This window comes from Dipodomys merriami, unplaced genomic scaffold, assembly GCF_024711535.1.
Source record: "Dipodomys merriami isolate MVZ:Mamm:240054 unplaced genomic scaffold, mDipMer1.0.p SCAF_70, whole genome shotgun sequence".
Taxonomy (NCBI): domain Eukaryota; kingdom Metazoa; phylum Chordata; class Mammalia; order Rodentia; family Heteromyidae; genus Dipodomys; species Dipodomys merriami.
The window spans coordinates 6,159,196-6,176,855 of record NW_027206291.1 but is presented as its reverse complement, the minus strand read 5'-3'; the positions used below and the strand labels follow the sequence as shown (position 1 = coordinate 6,176,855).

Sequence of the window (17,660 nt, the reverse complement as noted above, 5' to 3'; positions counted from 1 at the left end):
ACTGGAAGTGGCACTATGGCTCAAGTGGTAGAGCACTCCCCTTGAGCTGAAAAGCTGAGGGACAGTGCCCAGGCCCAGAGTTCAAGCCCCATGACAAGAGAAAACCAAAAACTACCCTATGATCCAGCCATACCATACTCTCGGGCATCTACTCAGCATTACAAGTTAGGATATGGCAAAGACACTTGCATGTCCATGTTCATTGCTGCAGTATTAACAGCTGAGCTATGAAAACAGCCTAGATGTCCTACAGTAGATGAGTGGATCGAGAAAACATGGTACATATCCATATGAGTTTTATCCATTGGGAAAATGGACCAACAACCGAGAATGTTAAGTAAGTCAGGCTCCTATGAGGGCGCGGGTCTTCTCGATTGGGCTTGGACACAGACAACTCACGGACACACGGACTGACTGGAGGAGGCTGCAGATAGGGAGCAACCCAAGGGCGTAACTCCTCGGTATCAAAGCCCATGCCGGGATATGGAGTGCGAGGCAAATGAGGAAAGGAAGGGCAGCCGTCCGTATCCGACACCGCGCTGGGTGGGACGGCGAGTGAAGCCCGACCTCCGGAGCGGCCCCTCTGCACAGCTCCAATGGTAACGGGCGAGGCCGCGCCTCCACCGCGGACTGACAGCACCGCTGCCCACCACGTTCCCAGTCCACCGGGTCCGATCTTCCTCAGGACCCACCTGGACGTCCAGTCTGAGGCCAGGCCAGCGCGGGCCGGCCTAGGCACCCCGTCCCCCCGCCCGGCCTGGGCCGACGAGAGTACCCCCTCCAGCACCGAGCGCCCATCCAGGCCGAGGGTCCAGGGGGACAGAACAGCAGGGAGGACTGGACCGCTGCCGGCACACGATTACTCCGAGGCGGTCGCCGCGGCGGAAGGGGCGGTGCTGGGAGGGGCGTGGCGTGGCGGCCGAGTTCTCGCGATGTTTCGTTCCCGCGCGGCTGCTGCTGCTGCTGCGCCGCGGAGCTGCGAGATGCGCTCGGAGAAGGAGCGGACTGGTGGCTTGGCCGCGACAGCTACCGCGCGGGGTCCAAGTGGAAGGGAGAAGTTGCTGGCCGCGGAGGCTCAGTTACCCCGTGAGTCGCCGCGGCGGGAGCCTGAAATACCTCCGCCCTCGTCGTCTGGCTGTGGGAGCGGAGCCGGCAAACCTCGCGAGGAGAAGAGGACGACTTTGAGCAAGGTGGGGGACCGGGCGGGAACACTTGGTGCGGGGAGGGTGACCCAAAACAGACGGGGTGGGGCGGGAGGCCGGCCTGGAGCGACTTGGGGAGTGGGGAAAACAGGCCCAGGGTGGGGGCGGGGCTGGCTCGGGGCTATCCCGGGGTTGGGCCGGCTCGGGGCGGGGCTGGAAGGCGTGGAGGCCGGCCTTGGGCAACTTGGGGAGTTGGGGGGAAACGGGCTCACCTAGGGAGGAGAGGGCGGGGCCCAGGGGCGGGGCGGGGCAATCCCGGGCGGGGTCGGCTCAGGGGCGGGGCCGCGGCGGTGACGCCCACCCGCGGGCGCCGGGTACGCTGCACGGTGTGGGCGCTCTGGAGCCCCGGGCCTGGCGGTTCTCTAGGCCCCTCCTCAGAGGGCGCGCGTGACCGGCCCGCGCCGCCCCAGGTGGTCCTCCGTCGGCTGCCCCCCGGCCTCACCAAGGAGCGACTGGAGGAGCTGCTGCGGCCGCTGCCGGCACACGATTACTTCGAGGTGGTCGCCGCGGACGTCAGGTGAGGGCTGGAAGACAGTGGCGGTAGTGAGGGACTGGCCCCCAGCCCTGGCCCCGCCGCTCCTGGGGCTGTGCGCCCCTTTCCGTGGGTGGCTTCGTCCAGAGCTGCATGGAGTGTGGAGTGCTTGTCACCAGCCCCTCCACACGGCCTTTCCTTCCATTCTTGGCAAAAGTGTTCAAGCGTCATACCCAACACCTGTCTTAACACTGCACAGAGGGAAGGCTCTGGACGAGCAGGTGACAGACCCCAAGACCCTGGCCGAGCAGCTGACTGACCCCAAGGTCCTAGAAAAGCAGGTGACAGACTCCAGGCCCCCGGACGAGCAGATAACAGACCCAAGGCCCTGGACAAGTAGGTGACAGACCCCAGAACCTGCATGAACGGGTGACAGATTCAAGGCCCTGGACAAGCAGGGCCTCAAGGCCCTGGATGAGCGGGTGATAGACCCAAGGCCCTGGACAAGTGGGTAACAGACCCAAGGCCTTGGACAAGCAGGTAACAGATCCCAAGGCCCTGGGAGGAGCAGGTGGCAGACCCCAAGGCCCTGCATGAACAGGTGACAGACCCCAGGTCCTGCAAGAGCAGGTGACAGACCCAAGGCCCAGGACGAGCAGGTGACAGCCCAAGGCCCTGGACAAGTGGGTGACAGACCCCAAAGCCCTGGCCAAATGGGTGATGGACCCCAAGGCCCTGGATGAGCAGGTGACAGGCCCCAGGACCCTGCACGAGTTGGTGACAGACCCAAGGCCTTGATCGAGTGGGTGATAGACCCCAAGGCCCTGGGAGGAGCAGGTGACAGACCCCAGGCCCTGGCCCAGCGGGTGACAGACCCCAAGGGCCCTGCAGGAACAGGTGACAGACCCCAAAGCCCTGGGACGAGCGGGTGACAGACCCCAAGGCTCTGGATGAGCGGGTAACAGACCCCAAGGCCCTGGATGAGCAGGTGATAGACCCCCAAGGCCCTGACCAAACAGGTGACAGACCCCAAGGCCCTGGATGAGCAAATGACAGACACCAGGGCCCTGCATGAGCGGGTGACAGACCCAAGTCCCAGGACGAGCAGGTGACAGACCCAAGGTCTTGAAGGAGCAGATGACAGACCCCAGGTCCCTGGATGAGCAAGTGACAGACCCCAGGTCCCTGGATGAGCAGGTGATAGACTCCAAGGCCCTGGATGAGCTGGTGACAGACCCCAAGGCTCTAGAAAAGTGGGTGACAGGCCCCAAGGCTCTGGCTGAGCAGGTGATAGACCCCAAGGCTCTGGCCGAGCAGATGACAGACCCCAGGGCCCTGCTCTCAGCTCTTCCCGATCCCTCTAGTTAGGGTAGTTGTAAAGCACGATGTGGAAGGTGGTAACACAGCCAGAGTATACTGATTTCATTTTCACTCATGGCAATCCTAGATTTTCCTTTGGACTGTAGCAATAATGTCTATTCAAAGAAAAGTAATTGTTGATGGGTACCAGTGGCTCACGCCTGTAATCCTAGCTACTCAGGAGGCTGAGATCTTAGGATCTCGGTTCAAAGCCAGCCCAGGCAGGAAAGTCTGTGAGACTCTTATCACCAATAAATCACTAGAGAACCGGAAGTGGCATTGTGGCTCAAGTGGTAGAGCACTTGCCTTGAGCTGAAGAGTGCTGGGACAGCACCCAAGCCCAGAGTTCAAGCCCCACGACTGACGAAAAAAAGAAAGAAAGAAAAGAAAAGTAATTGTTAAACATAGATGCCGTTTTAAAAAGATACAGATAACTTTGAGATGACTGAAGTTCAGAAACAGAAGAGGACTTTTACTACACCCTCAGTAAATACCCATTTTTCCAAGCTTTTCTGTGAAATGCACTGAATGTTGCTGCCTGTGAAAGGAATGGCTCTTCTGATGTAGAGGAGGATTCGTTTTTCCTGTAGTCCCACGCTACCCATGAAGCACCTGATAGTGATCTAAATCAGAATCTCCCACAGGGAACATTCTTTTTTTTTTTTTTTTTTGGTCGGTCGTGGGGCTTGAACTCTGGGCCTGGGCGCTGTCCCTCAGCTCTTCAGCTCAAGGCGAGCACTCTACCACTTGAGCTACAGCGTCACTTCCGGTTTCCTGGTGGTTTATTGGAGTCTCACGGTCTCTCCTGCCCGGGCTGGCTTTGAACCGCGATCCTCAGATCTCAGCCTCCTGAGTAGCTAGGATTACAGGCGTGAGCCACCAGCACCCGCCTTCCACAGGGAACATTCTTACGATGAGTAAGTTCAATCACATATCATTCTAGTCCTGATGCACCAAGAATGACCTCTGAATTATCTGGCCTTTGTCCAGATGTGACGTCTGGCTCTGTACAGTGAGGAACCTGACCTAAATTGTCTCTCTTGAATAAACAAAAATACTAGTTAATGGTTTGCTTATGTTTGTTTTCACTTTTGTTTTTGCTGAAGAATATGGAAATTGTTATAATTAACTGAGAGATGATTGTTTAGCAATAATGTTTTGTCTGAAGAGTTTGCTGTAGCCAGAAAAGGCAAGACTGGTAAAATTAAAGCTCTACATTTTTCTAATAATTTTTTACTGCTATCTCAAATTTCAGTCTTTATCCTCATCTCTACTCAAGAGCATACATTAATTTTAGAAATCCTGATGACATTCTTCTGTTCAGAGACCGTTTTGATGGATATATCTTCATTGGCAATAAAGGTTAGATTATTAATTTCTTTATCACAATCTATATCTATTGAAGTTAGGCTAGAATATTTGTGGATCTTAACTAAGAAGCTCTAGTCTGTTTCTGGTGGCTCACGCCTGTAATCCTACCTACTAAGGAGGCTGAGATCTGAGGACCCAGGTTCAGATCCAGCCTAGGCAGCAAAATCCATGAGACTCTTTATCTCCAATCAACCACTAGAAAACTGGAAGTGGCACTGTGGCTCAAGTGGTAGAATGCTCGCTTTGAGCTGAAGAGCTCAGGGACAGCACTGAAGCCCAGAGTTCAAGCCCATGACCAGCAAAAAAGAAAAAAGTTCTTAGATACATTTAAGTATCATAAATTTTTATTCTTACTGTGCCATATATTTACATTAGAAATAAAGTTATAAAATTTCCATAAATATTATGTTGCATCATTGTGGAATGTGAATTTTTTTAAGTGAGTTTTCTAAATAAATGAACTTTATGTATTCTAAATCTGAACTATTTTACTCATGATTGATAAAAATATTCTGAAGTGTACGCAATACTTAATCTACCCTTGTAATGTAAAGAGTACTCTTCAAGGTTGTACACTTTTTAATGTTTTGGAAATGGTTGAGGTCATGAACATTAGTCATCATAAGCATTAAGCAGTCTTCCCTATAGGGAAACAGGTACACTTCCCTATATATTCTGGGTCTGCTTTGATGATTTTCAGACTGTCCTATGATATAGTCTCTGCTATCAAGTTTGTAGACCTTTTACAACAAGCTATTTTCTGTCTCTGATGCCCAGCCAACCTCCTCCCATTACCACCCCCATAACCTAGCAGTGTTTCTCCTTCCTTCACCAAGGAGTTACAAACTTGAAAAGATGTTAAGAGTGATTAACTAAAAGCTAAGAAATAGATTTTGAGAATAGTGAAGAGTAGCAAATTCAATGAGGAAATGATTTGATTTTCCTGTTAATTGCTCAGTCCCTACGTTTCCTTTATCTTTTTTAAAGTATTGGTAAAATACTCATAGCAAAATTTGTTATCTTTTCCTTTTTAAAAATTTCTCTGTGTGTGTGTGTGGGTGGGTGGGTGGGTGGGGGGTGGTGGTGGTGGTACTATGGATTCATGCTTGTTAACTAAGTGCTCTGTTACTTGGCCTGTGTTCACAACCCTGTTTTTTCTTTGTGTTAATGTATAGTTAATTGTACTTGACACTACTTATGTTGACTATATATATATCTCCTACAACCAATAACCAAGACTTACTTGCATCTTGCAAAGCTAACCCAGTACCAATTAAACACTAATTCCCCATTCTCTTCTTCCAGCTCCCTGTAATTCCATTCTACTTTTTAGTTCTATGGTATGAAGTTGAATTTTTTTTTTTTTTTTTTTTTTTTTTTTTTTTTTTTTTTTTGGTCATGGGGCTTGAACTCTGGGCCTTTAGCTCAAGACGAGAGCTCTACCACTTGAGCCACAGTACCACTTCCAGTTTTCTGGTGGTGAATTGGAGATAAGAGTCTGGAGGACTTTTCTGCCTGGACTGGCTTTGAACCATGATCCTCACAGATCTCAACCTCCTGAGTAGCTGGGATTACAGGTGTGAACCACCATCGCCCAGCTTGAAATTGATTGTTCTATATACCTTATGTTAATGGAATCACACATGTTTGTCTTTGGGACTGGCTCATTGCATTTAGCATAATGTCTTCCAGGTTCATCTGTGTCATAGCATATTATAGCATTTCCTTCCTTTTTAGTGCTGACTAGTATTCTGTTGTATGATGGAAACTCATTTTTTGTGTACTTACACATCTTTGTCCTTTCTTTCTTTCTTTCTTTCTTTCTTTCTTTCTTTCTTTCTTTCTTTCTTTCTTTCTTTCTTTCTTTCTTTCTTTCTTTCTTTCTTTCCTTTTTGGTTGTGAGACTTGAACTCAGGGCCTGGGCACTGTCCCTCAGCTCTTTGCTCAAGGTTAGTGCTCTACCAGTTTGAGCTACTGCCACTTCTGGTTTTTGAGTGGTTATTTGGAGATAAGAGTCTCACAGGGACTTTTCTGCCTGGGCTGGCTTTGAATCACGATCCTCAGATCTCAGCCTCCTGAGTAGCTAGGATTACAGGCATAAGCTACCAGTGCCCAGCTTGTCCATTTCTTAATAGAATTGCTTATTTTCTTATTGTTGAATTACAGGGATTCCTCATATCCTGGATATTGAACTCTTATCAGATGTTTTTTTTTGCAAATACCTTCTCCCATAGGTTATCTTTTTATTCTATTGATTATATCTTTATTTTTTTCAGCATTAGGGATTGAAGTCAGGGTCTTTTGCTCACTATGAAAATTCTGTACCACTTTAGATATATCCTCAGACCTTTTATTTTTATTTGTTTTTGAGATAGGGTCTTGCTAAATTTGCCTAGGCTGGCCTGCATCTTTATTTTTTTATTTTATTTTATTTTTTTTTATCAGTCATGGGGCCTGAACTCTGGGCCTGAGCACTGTCCCTCAGCTCTTCAGCTCAAGGCTAGTGCTGTACCACTTGAGCCAAAGCGCCACTTCCAGCTTTTTCTGCTTATGTGGTGCTGAGAAATCAAACCCAGGGCCTCATGCATGCAAGGCACGCACTCTACCACTGAGCCACCTTCCCAGCCCCTGGCCTGCATCTTTAAATCCTCCTGCCTGTATCTTTAAATCCTCCTGCCTGTGTCTCCTGAGTAGCTGAGATTAATGGGCATGTGTCACTACACTCAATGTAGTTGTGTCTTTTGATGCATGGGAGTTATCTTGACATAGTAAAGTTTGTTGTTACATTTGTGAAATGTTTGGCAAATGTAAAGTTATAGGGCTTTTCCTTGTTCTTTTTTTTCCGTGCTCTTTTTTTTTTTTTCCCTAAGAGTTTATAGTTCTAAAGTTTGTATAGGTTTGATCCATTTTTAATTGATTTTTGTGTTAATAGATAAGGATCCAACTTCCTCCTCTTGTATTGTAGATGTCGTTTTCTCAGCACAATTCGTTTGAAATATTGTTCCCTGTTGATGGCCCTGGCATTTTGCTGAAAATCATTTAACCATTTATTAAAGGAGTTTTCTGAACCCTCTGTTGTATTTCCTTTGTATGTGTTTCTGTGTCTGTATTATTTGAATTTTTGTACTTTGTAATCAGGTTTTGAAATGAGGGACTGTCAACTGCCATGTAATTGGTATTTACCTATTTATCATGTACTGGCACTGTGGGCATCTAGAAAGGAATTGTCTTTGTCCCTGCCAATAGAATGCCTTTATCTTTCTCATTCTCATTATTCTGGATAGTTGAAATTAACTACAAAATGTATTCTATATGAGAATTGTCAGAATCTTCTGAATATTACTGACATGATTGAAAATGACTGCTCAGTGGGTTTGTCACTGAGGTGGAAATATTCCATGCATTGATGAAGAGTATAATAGATTGTCACAGTGAACATTCTCTGTGTGTCCCCCTCACCAGCATAACAACAAAGACCTTTTTCATTTTTTAAATTAAAATAGATATTGTAAAAAGCATGAGATATACCCTTCTCAGTTTTTCTCATGCTTGTAAGTGCAGTCATTTCCTTGAGCGTATATAACAGATTGATACTAGAATTAACCTTTTAAAATAAAAAATGAGAATAACTTCAAGTATTCCTTTGATAAGTTGTTTGGGCCTATTGAGCTGTAAGACATACCCCTATTAAAATGAGAAGTTTGATGTTTTCAATGTGTCCAGGCATGTCATAACTTCATGATAAGTCATTTGATTTAATAAACATTACTCCTCCTATAGTTTGTCTTATCACCATCCTTTAATAAGTTAGATGTCATTTTCCAAGTGAACATAATAGAGTTTCAGATTAGTGAGTGTTTGGAATGTGTCTTGGTTCAAGGCCTGGAGTATCCTGCAGTGGTGGAGTTTGCTCCCTTCCAGAAGATAGCCAAAAAGAAGCTGAAGAAGAAGGATACCAAGACTGGAAGCATCGAAGACGGTGAGCCTTTTTCCATGCTGGATTGAGAGCCACCACGTTTAATGCCTTGATCAAATATTCCACTCATGTAGTTGGGGAGAAATATTTTTATAGCTGGGCACCGGTGGCTCACGCCTGTAATCCTAGCTACTCAGAAGGCTGAGATCTGAGGATCACGGTTGAAAGCCAGCCCGGGCAAGGAAAGTCGTGACTCTCTTGTCTCCAATAAACCACTAGAAAACCGGAAGTGGCGCTGTGGCTCAAGCGGTAGAGCGCTTGCCTTGAGCTGAAGAGCTGAGGGATAGCTCCTAAAAGCCCAGAGATCAAGTCCCACAACCGACCAAAAAAAAAAAATGTTTATTATTTTTTTCATTTTTTTCTTTTTCATACTTACAGATCCAGATTATAAACAGTTTTTGGAAATGTACAGTGTGGAGGAAGAGAAAACCAGTGCCAATCCTGAGACACTTCTAGGGGAGATAGAGGCAAAGACAAGAGAACTCTTTGGTCTGTTTTTCTCATACTTTTTTCTTTATTTACTGAGATGCTTGGTTATGGAGTATGAACTTAATTTTTCTTTTATTTAAAAAAAATTTTTAAATTTATTTTTGTTGCTGGTTGTAGGGTTTGAACTCAGGGCCTGAGCATTGTCCCCCTGCCTCTTTGTGCTCAAGGCTAGCACTCTACCATTTGAGCCACAGCACCACTTTGGTTTTTGAGTGGTTAATTGGAGATAAGAGTCTCATGGGCTGACTTTAAACCAAGAGCCTCAGGCTTCGGCATTCTGAGTAGGTAGGATTACAGGTGTGAGCTACTGGTGCCTAATTTTCCTTTTTATGACAATAGTAAAATCTCAGTTTGTTGCAGGCTTGGCAGAAATGTATTTTCTAATTTTAACAAAAGGATGTCAGCTTAGGACAATACTTCTGAGTCTTTGTTGATGGAATGTCTTGAGTTTCCAGTGATCACTTTGTTTTAGGCAACAGTACTTCTGATGGACATGTATATGTGCTTTCTGGTATCAGGAGGGGTTTGTGTCACAGAGCCGAGTCAGGGATCTTTGGAAAGAGCAGTTGTGGTTAAGTATTAGGACCCCATAGAGATGAAATGCTTTCTTCACATAAGAAGCCACCTTCAGCTGGGCGCTGTTGGCCCATGCCTGTAATCCTAGCTACTCAGGAGGCTGAGATCTGAGGACTGCAGCTCAAAGCTAGCCCAGGTAGGAAAGTCCATGAGACTCTTATCTCCAGTAAACCACCAGAAAACCGGAAGTAGCACTGTGGCTCAAGTGGTAGAGTGCTTGTCTTGAGCCGAAGAGCTGAGGGACAGTGCCAGGCTAGAGTTCAAGTCCCATGACAGACAAAAAGAAAAAGAAAAAAAAAGAAGAAGGAGCTACCTTCCTGCCATTCAACAGAATATCAACCCCATCAGTTGCAAAACAAACCAACATTACAACCTAGCAGGACCATAGAATCTGGTTTGAATTCAATCTTTTGTCTCCAGCTATACCACTGTGAATGTACTAGATCTCGTCTGAATCCAACCTTTTGCTCTTCTTCCAAAAGTCGTGTGTTTTAGAAATTTTTATGTCCTATTGCAGTCGCCAGAACTCCCCTGCGTAGATGTAGAGCATTTTCATTCATCACCAGGTTTGATGCCTTCATCCCACATGGGGTCTGCCTTCTCTATTGATTGTGTGGTCCGCCACCACAAGGCTCTACCTCCTACCTCACAGCTAGATCCTACTCACCCTTCAACAGTCACACTGTTGACAGCATTCGATCTCGCTGCTCCATGCATCTCCCCACTTTGCCTAGCAGAACCACGTTTTCATCTTCATAGTCACAGGATTGAGAAGCTTAGGAACCAAGTATTTGTTAAATAAACAAGCAGGCCTGAAGCTGGAGCTTTGTAGGAGTAGCAAGTAAGCTTACATGGTTGGAGCAGGATGGGGAACACTAGTATTGGCCTGGTGTCTGGGCAGAGGGGTTGGGATTCCTTTTGGGGAGTGGCATGGGCTGATTTATTCGTTCTGCCAAGAGCAAGGCTGGGAGGTTCTTGCTCCCCCAGGGTAAGTTGCTCATACTAGACTGACAGATGCAGAATTTGTTTTGGAAGTTAAATAGACTTCCAGTAGATAATGGATGGATTAGTTGTAGGAGATTGGGGAGAGAAAGCACTAAAGATGCTAGTGATGCCGGGCACTGGTGGCTCTCGCCTGTAATCCTAGCTACTCAGGAGGCTGAGATCTGAGGATGGCGATTCAAAGAGCCAGCCCGGGCAGGAGAGACCGTGAAACTCCTATCTCCAATAAACCACCAGAAAACCGGAAGTGGCGCTGTAGCTCAAGTGGTCTAGCATTCGCCCTGAGCTGAAGAGCTGAGGGACAGCGCCCAGGCCCAGAGTTCAAGTCCCACGATCGACAAAAAAAAAAGATGCTAGTGATTTGGTTTGAACAGATTAGCTGATGGTGGACTTGGGGAAGGTGGAGAGAAATAGTGTTAGGAGCATGGCAATTATTTTTTTTTTTTTGGTTGGTCATGGGGCTTGAACTCTGGGCCTGGGCGCTGTCCCTCAGCTCTTTAGCTCAAGGCGAGTGCTCTACCTCTTGAGTCACAGCACCACTTCCAGTTTTCTGGTGGTTTATTGGAAATAAGAGTCTCACGGATTTTCCTGCTCTGGCTGGCTTTGAACCGCAATCCTCAGATCTCAGCCTCCTGATTACAGGCGTGAGCCACCAGCACCCAGCTGAGGATCATGGCAATTAAGAAGAGTTAGCAAAAGCAATTTAGATATTATTTTTAGAACTCACCTCCTGTGCTCTTCTGTGTTTTACTCCATTTAAGTATTCTTTTGGATGGGATCTGTCACTATGGGGTGGCTTTGAGACAAACCATTTGCTGCATTCCTGTGGAGGGCCTATGCCCCCTTCTGTCAGCTTCAGCATCTTGCTTAGTATGTGTTACACAGGTAATACTAGTTAAATGAAGTGCCAGGGACTCAAGTCCACTAGTTGTTAGGTTAGCATTTACTTTATTACAGGCTAGGCTATGGAGCCCGTTTCTGTGGTTCCTGTTTCTTCCCATTGCATTATAATTTTTATCAAGCAGTTCATAGCTTGCCCATTTTTTGTTTGTTTGTTTTTCACTTAGCTTCTGGCCTTCAGTGAAGTCTCAAGAACAAGTCTAATGAGTAAGAGTTAAATGGAATTGTAACAAGCTTATATTGACAGAAGCTGATGTATTCAGGGTCTTTGGAGTAGACAGATCGGAGAACAGCTGTAAAACTTGGTACAAACTGCCTTCTGGAACTTCATAGGTTTTCATGAGATACCAAGTGTAAAAACACTCAGTATAGTGCCTGTATGTAGCAGTATCCTCTAGGTGATAATGCTTATTATGTTTGTTGAGTTAGTGTTAACTATATGGTTGTTCATATTCTGTGTACCAGGGTCTCATCTACCCTTCACAAGATACAAAATTTTTGATGCCTCCAAAAACTACTTGAATTATAGTAATGGGATAACAGCTCCCCATATAGGTGCTAGATAAATTTGCATAAATACAAATAAAGTCTTCCCCTAATGCTAAAGATTAACTTGAAAGCAAGTATTCTTTTTTTGGGGGGGGGGTCCAGTCGTGGGGCCTGAATTCTGGGCCTGGGCACTGTCCCTCAGCTCTTCAGCTCAAGGCTAGCGCTCTACCACTTGAGCCACAGCGTCACTTCTGGCTTTTTTCATTTTGCTTATGTGGTGCTGAGGAATCGAACCCAGGGCCTCATGCATGCAAGGCAAGCGCTCTACCACTGAGCCACCTTCCCAGCCCTGAAAGCAAGTATTGAAAATAAATCTCGCTGGGCACTGGTGGCTCACACCTGTAATCCTAGCTACTCAAGAGGCTGAGATCATGGTTCAAAGCCAGCCTGAGCTGAAAAGTCCCCGTGAGACTCTTATCTCCAATTAACCACTCAAAAACTGGAAGTGGTGCTGTGGCTCGAAGTAGTAGAGCACTAGTCTTGAGTAAAAGAGCTCAGGGACAGTGCCCAGGCTGAGTTCAAGCCCCACAACTGATAATAAATAAGTAAATAAACAAAATACCTCATTTTAGAAGTTACATATGATACATTATATTTTTTTTGTGTGTGTTTTAGCTAGAAGAACCACACCTCTTTTGGAATATATTAAGAATAGAAAATTAGAAAAGCAGGTAGGTATGACATTTTACATGGTGACTGACCTTCTGTGTCTGAATTTCCATCCAGAATATTTATCCATGTATTTGCCTATACATTTAGAGAATTCGAGAAGAAAAGAGAGAAGAACGGAGGAGGAGGGAATTAGAAAAAAAACGCTTGCGGGAGGAAGAAAAAAGAAAAAGAAGGGAAGAAGAAAGATACAAAAGAAAAGAAGCAGATAAGCAAAAGAAAACTGAGAAAGAAGTAAGGATTAAGGTAATTTTGATGAAGCCCTTCACTTTTCCTTTCTCAACAGTAGTTCTGCTATGCTATATGGACAAGCTATGTGGACCAATGTGAGTAGAAGGCACGGGTAATGGGTGTATCACTTCCAAAATTCTCCTGACTGTAGCCACCAGCACAGCCTTTTTATGTATGGTTTCAGTCCTGGGACTCAGCATTCTTTGGCAGCAGAAGCCTTAGGTTTTATTCTCTTGACGAGCTTCTGTGGCCGACCATTCATTCACACAGGTTGAAGGAATTTTATTCTGAATAACACATATTGGCCAGAATTGGAATGAGCCCTTGTCTTCTACTACCTTATTAAGACTTCAGCCTAGTACAGTTTCACCTCACAACACAATCAGTCTAATACAGGAGTTCAATAAGATTATACTGTGTTAGGAAAAGAAGTAAAATGTTAAGGCACTAGGAAAGAGAAACTTGTGCCACATGTATGTCCAGAATGGGAGACCTGATTAGAAACATACTTCTTTGTTTCTGTGAGGAGAAAATATGGCTTCTTGAGGAAACAGAGCTTCCTCTGAGTCTTTGTTCTGAAATATTCTTTCCCATAGGACCACTGATGGAGAGTACAGTTTCTATACAATATCCCACAGAATCACAGGACCAGACTGCAAGCTGGTCAGATAGTAAGCCTGGCAGCGTATGCTGCAGTAACTAGTGGTCCAAAAATCTCATTGGCTCAGCCTGACCAAAGTACATTGCTTGTCATGTGTAGTCTTTCCCTTGACAAGTGGCCTGTTGCTCATGATGGATTTTCAGAGACCTCAGCTGACAGAGGTCCTATCTTTACAAACCTACACCATCTTTAGGGTGGAGAAATAATGTACAATGAGGTAAATTACATATAAGTTCTTCAGGTTTACACATGGAGTGATGAATATTACCCTGCACACATCTCTGGCCAGAACAAGTTCTATAGCTACTTTCTTCTCAGAAGGAAAGTGCAAACATCTGATGAACAGCACCAATGACCACAGCGTAGCTCCTGAAGGGGCATTTGTGCAAAAGTATATTTCTTGGAGCCTGTGAGATACGAGTCCCACAGTGGGGCTCAGTCCTACCTATTTCAAAGATAAAAGTAGGTCACAAGGTGACCAGTATAGCCATGAGACCCCAAACACCACCCACAGTAGTTCTTTTTCACTGACTTGAATCAGAATTTAGGTGCAGGTGTACATTAATGTGTGGGTGTCTCATGGGGCTTGAGTCACAGCACCACTTCCAGTTTTCTCGTGGTTAATTGGAGATAAGAGTCTCATGGGCTTTCCTGCCCAGGCTGGCTTTGAACCATGATCAGATCTTAGCCTCCTGAGTAACTAGGATTACAGGCATGAGCCACCAGCACTCAGCTACATTGATTATTTTAAACTTTGGTAGCATTGATGAAGTTGAGAAAACCAACCAAGTCTGTAAGAACACAGAGGGAAGAGGGAAACAGGTCTTCCTTGGGAAACTGCTCAGATCAGTGTGTTTGCTCATTTGAGAGGTAGATAAGCATCACTCTCCATAGCACAGCTTTTATTTCCTGTAACAGTCTCCTGGATGAAAGCTAGTGAAATGGGACCTTAATGTTGTGGAAGTTCTTTGTCATTATAGAAATATGACTTTGAGCCAAGCATAATGGTGCATGCCTATAATCCCAGCACTTGGGAGGCAGAGGAACAGAAGATTTCAACTCTTTATTTCATAAACAGGGAAAAATTGGAATACATTTTGTAAATCTTATGGCCACAGGTTTGCAAATACTAGCTAACTCATTGTCTGTTTTACATTCTCAAAGTCATTTTTGTCAAAAGTGTTCTTCTGCAAGTTATTTAGAAAAGCCATTAAAACCTGTATAATGTCAGCTAAAATATTTTAAAGCCCTGTAAACTGTTGTAAAAATTATCAGTGTAAACCTTTAATTTTTTTTCTTGTTACAAAAGTAATACTTATTCTGGAGGAACTGGAATCCACAGATGAAAGTCAGTTCTGCCTCTTAAAGATGAACTAGTCCATGTGTTGCAGTGTCTTCAGATGGATTCAGTGTGCTTGTGCTTGTGTGGGTACCTTGACTGCCGTATGATGACTATATTTGTTACTTTTATTGTTGTTGTGTTTTTTTTTGGTCAGTCATGGGGCCTGAACTCTGGGCGCTGTCCCTGAGATCTTTAGCTCAAGGCTAGCGCTCTACCACTTGAGCTACAATGCCACTTCCAGCTTTTTCTGCTAATATGGTGCTGAGGAGTCGAACCCAGGGCTTCATGCATGCAAGGCAAGCACTCTACTACTGAGCCGCCTTCCGAGCCATGTTGTTGTTATTTTTTGCCAGTCCTGGGGCTTGAACTTTGGAGCTGGGCTCATTCCCTGAGCTTTTATAAAAGCTCAAGACTAGCACCCTACCACTTGAGCTACAGCTCCACTTCTGTCTTTTTTTGGTAGTTTAGTGGAGATAAGAGTCTCACGGACTTTGCTACCTTGACTGGCTTCAAACTGTGATCCTTAGATTTCAGCCTCCTAAGTAGCTAGGATTACAGGTGTGCGCCACAGATGTCCAACTGTATTAATTACTTTTGCAACACTGTACACAAAATACCTGAGAAAACAAATGATAGAAGGATTTATCTGCCTTACAGTTTCAGAGATTTCAGTTCAGTCTTTGACTGTTGATTCTGGGCCTGTCTGTCATGAGGCAAGACATCATAGTGTCACCAGCATACTGCTTTTTATTTATTCTAAAATGTAAAATATATTCATACATGAGCACTTCCTTGGAAACTCTGACTCTTGGGTAGCACATTAAATTCCTGAATTAAAGGTATCATATGTTTTTAAAAATCCTGATGGTAAGAGTATGTAATAAAGGCTACAAAACTACTCATCTCATGGCAAACAGAACAGAATTCAGGAAGAGCCAGGTCAAGGTTCAGCCTCCAAGGACCCACCCCAGTGGTCTATTTCCTCCACAAACAGTACCAGCAGGAACAAGTGCCCAACACACGAACCTGTGAACTATCAACAGGGATGTGAGATTACCTCCTCTAATAACTTTGTGTAAAGGCACTCACTTTGGCACAAGGATGAAATCACCTGATTGTGTTTTTCAGAGTATAGCCCCATTTAGCATTGTATGTGTGGAGACTGACATATAAATCAAAATCAAATGATAGTGCACATTTTATTTTGTAATCCTCTATTATTGCTATAAATACCATAACATTAATAGACCTACATACTTTTCATAACTATAAATATGTCCTTGATTAACTGCATATCAAGCAACTCATGGGTAGAGGTGGAAGGGAGGGAATGAGACACTGAGGGCACAGGTGACACTAGGCAAAAGAAAAGAAATGTAGTTATCACCTGATGTATATAAAGGTAAACCCTCTGTACATCACCTCTAAAAACAACAATAAATAATTTAAAAAATATTTTGAACTTACAGATTATTTTGTTATTCAAACATTTAGGCTCATATTTTTTAACCATTTAGGCAAGTTATATTTGTAACATGCTCTTGACTAATATTTTACCAATGTTAAAATTTCTCAGCTTCTTAAGAAACCAGAAAAGGGAGAGGAACCAACCACAGAGAAACCAAAACAAAAAGGTGAAGAAATGTGTACTGGAGATGAAAAACAGGAGACATATACCCCCTGTACAACCTTGAAAGTCAAGCCCCTGGAGACCCCACCAGAAGTGCCCAGGGAGAAGTGAGCATGCCTCGTTTCTACAACCTTCATCATGAAGTCACATCATCAGTGAGTGTGTAGACCTCACTTTAGACTTGGAATCTGGAAGCGTTGTCAGGATATGATAGCAGTTGTTTGTTTCCCATTAGTCATGCCAAGATCTTTGTAAATGTTGACTGTACAATCACATCTACCTTTAAATCAAGAAGTTTCTCTATTCTTCAACTGTTGCCTGTGTGAACTCTTCTTTCACCCATTAGCTTTTCCTCTCCTAGCTCCTCATCTGCACTGAGGTCTTTATCTGCTCTCCCAGTCTCTCTTCCTGCATAGTTTTTTACAGGTCTGTTGTTTTCCTCTGTTTTGAGATTTTTGTACCTATTTGTTCTTCCAGTCACCTATAGTTATCTGTTATTTTTAAATTCAGTTGTCTAGAATTGTATATTTCAAACTCTTTCAGGGATATCCAGTTCTTAAGTGCTATGATTTTTCTCTGTGGACCTGCTTCCTACTGGTCTTGTCTCTTTCCCTGCTCATAGGTGACTCCATGGGGTGAACTTATTGGTGCAAAGAGCAGATAAGGCCCCTTGCCACAACATTCCATCTGCAACTCACAGCCAAGCTTGCCTAACCCAGGGCTCTTGCCCCTCACTCCATTACCACTTCCATGATCTTGTACCCTGAGGTTTGTACACAGTGTTTTTGTGTCATTGTTTACAGTACAGCAGCACTTGATGCCATCTCTGGCATGGCGTCCTCGTGGTCTCGCCTGATGCCCATATGGACAAGCCCCAGATGGAGTGTATGGACTTGTAGGTCAAGTAGGCTAAGACTTCAAGAACCAAACAGCTAATTATTTACTGTTCATTAATATTTAGGTATGTGTTTAAAGCTATCTGACATTATTAAACTTCAGTGAACTTGTCTATGTTTGGAGCAGACAGGACTGCATCATAGTACACATGTATCTGGGCTCCAAGGAATGTCTCATTAAGTTCATCTGCACTTATTTTGGAGGGCTATTTAGAAGACTGTGTATAGTACCTTAGAGTCTTTCTTACTCCTTGTCTGTCACTCAAGCATAATGGCATAAATCAGTATTGCAGTTTGTTCATCTTTTCAGTGGTTTGTAGTGTATTTGTTATGTG

At 44.6% G+C, this 17,660-nt stretch overlaps 1 protein-coding gene across 3 annotated transcripts; it reads left to right on the top strand.

Annotated features, from left to right (window-relative positions):
• Window positions 1–968: 968 nt before the first annotated feature.
• On the top strand, window positions 969–17,634 carry LOC138817543 (regulator of nonsense transcripts 3A-like). 3 transcript variants are annotated; one of them, XM_070007998.1, is made up of 8 exons: window positions 969–1,190; window positions 1,613–1,719; window positions 4,289–4,395; window positions 8,285–8,383; window positions 8,759–8,869; window positions 12,512–12,567; window positions 12,656–12,799; window positions 16,376–17,634. In XM_070007998.1, exons 1-8 carry the CDS (start codon window positions 984–986, stop codon window positions 16,538–16,540), a joined length of 996 nt encoding a protein of 331 aa, XP_069864099.1. In that variant the 5' UTR covers window positions 969–983; the 3' UTR covers window positions 16,541–17,634. The 3 variants fall into 3 exon arrangements, with proteins under 3 accessions (XP_069864099.1, XP_069864098.1, XP_069864100.1); XM_070007997.1 differs by having other exon boundaries at window positions 12,656–12,811; XM_070007999.1 differs by lacking the exon at window positions 8,759–8,869 and having other exon boundaries at window positions 12,656–12,811.
• Window positions 17,635–17,660: the final 26 nt, after the last annotated feature.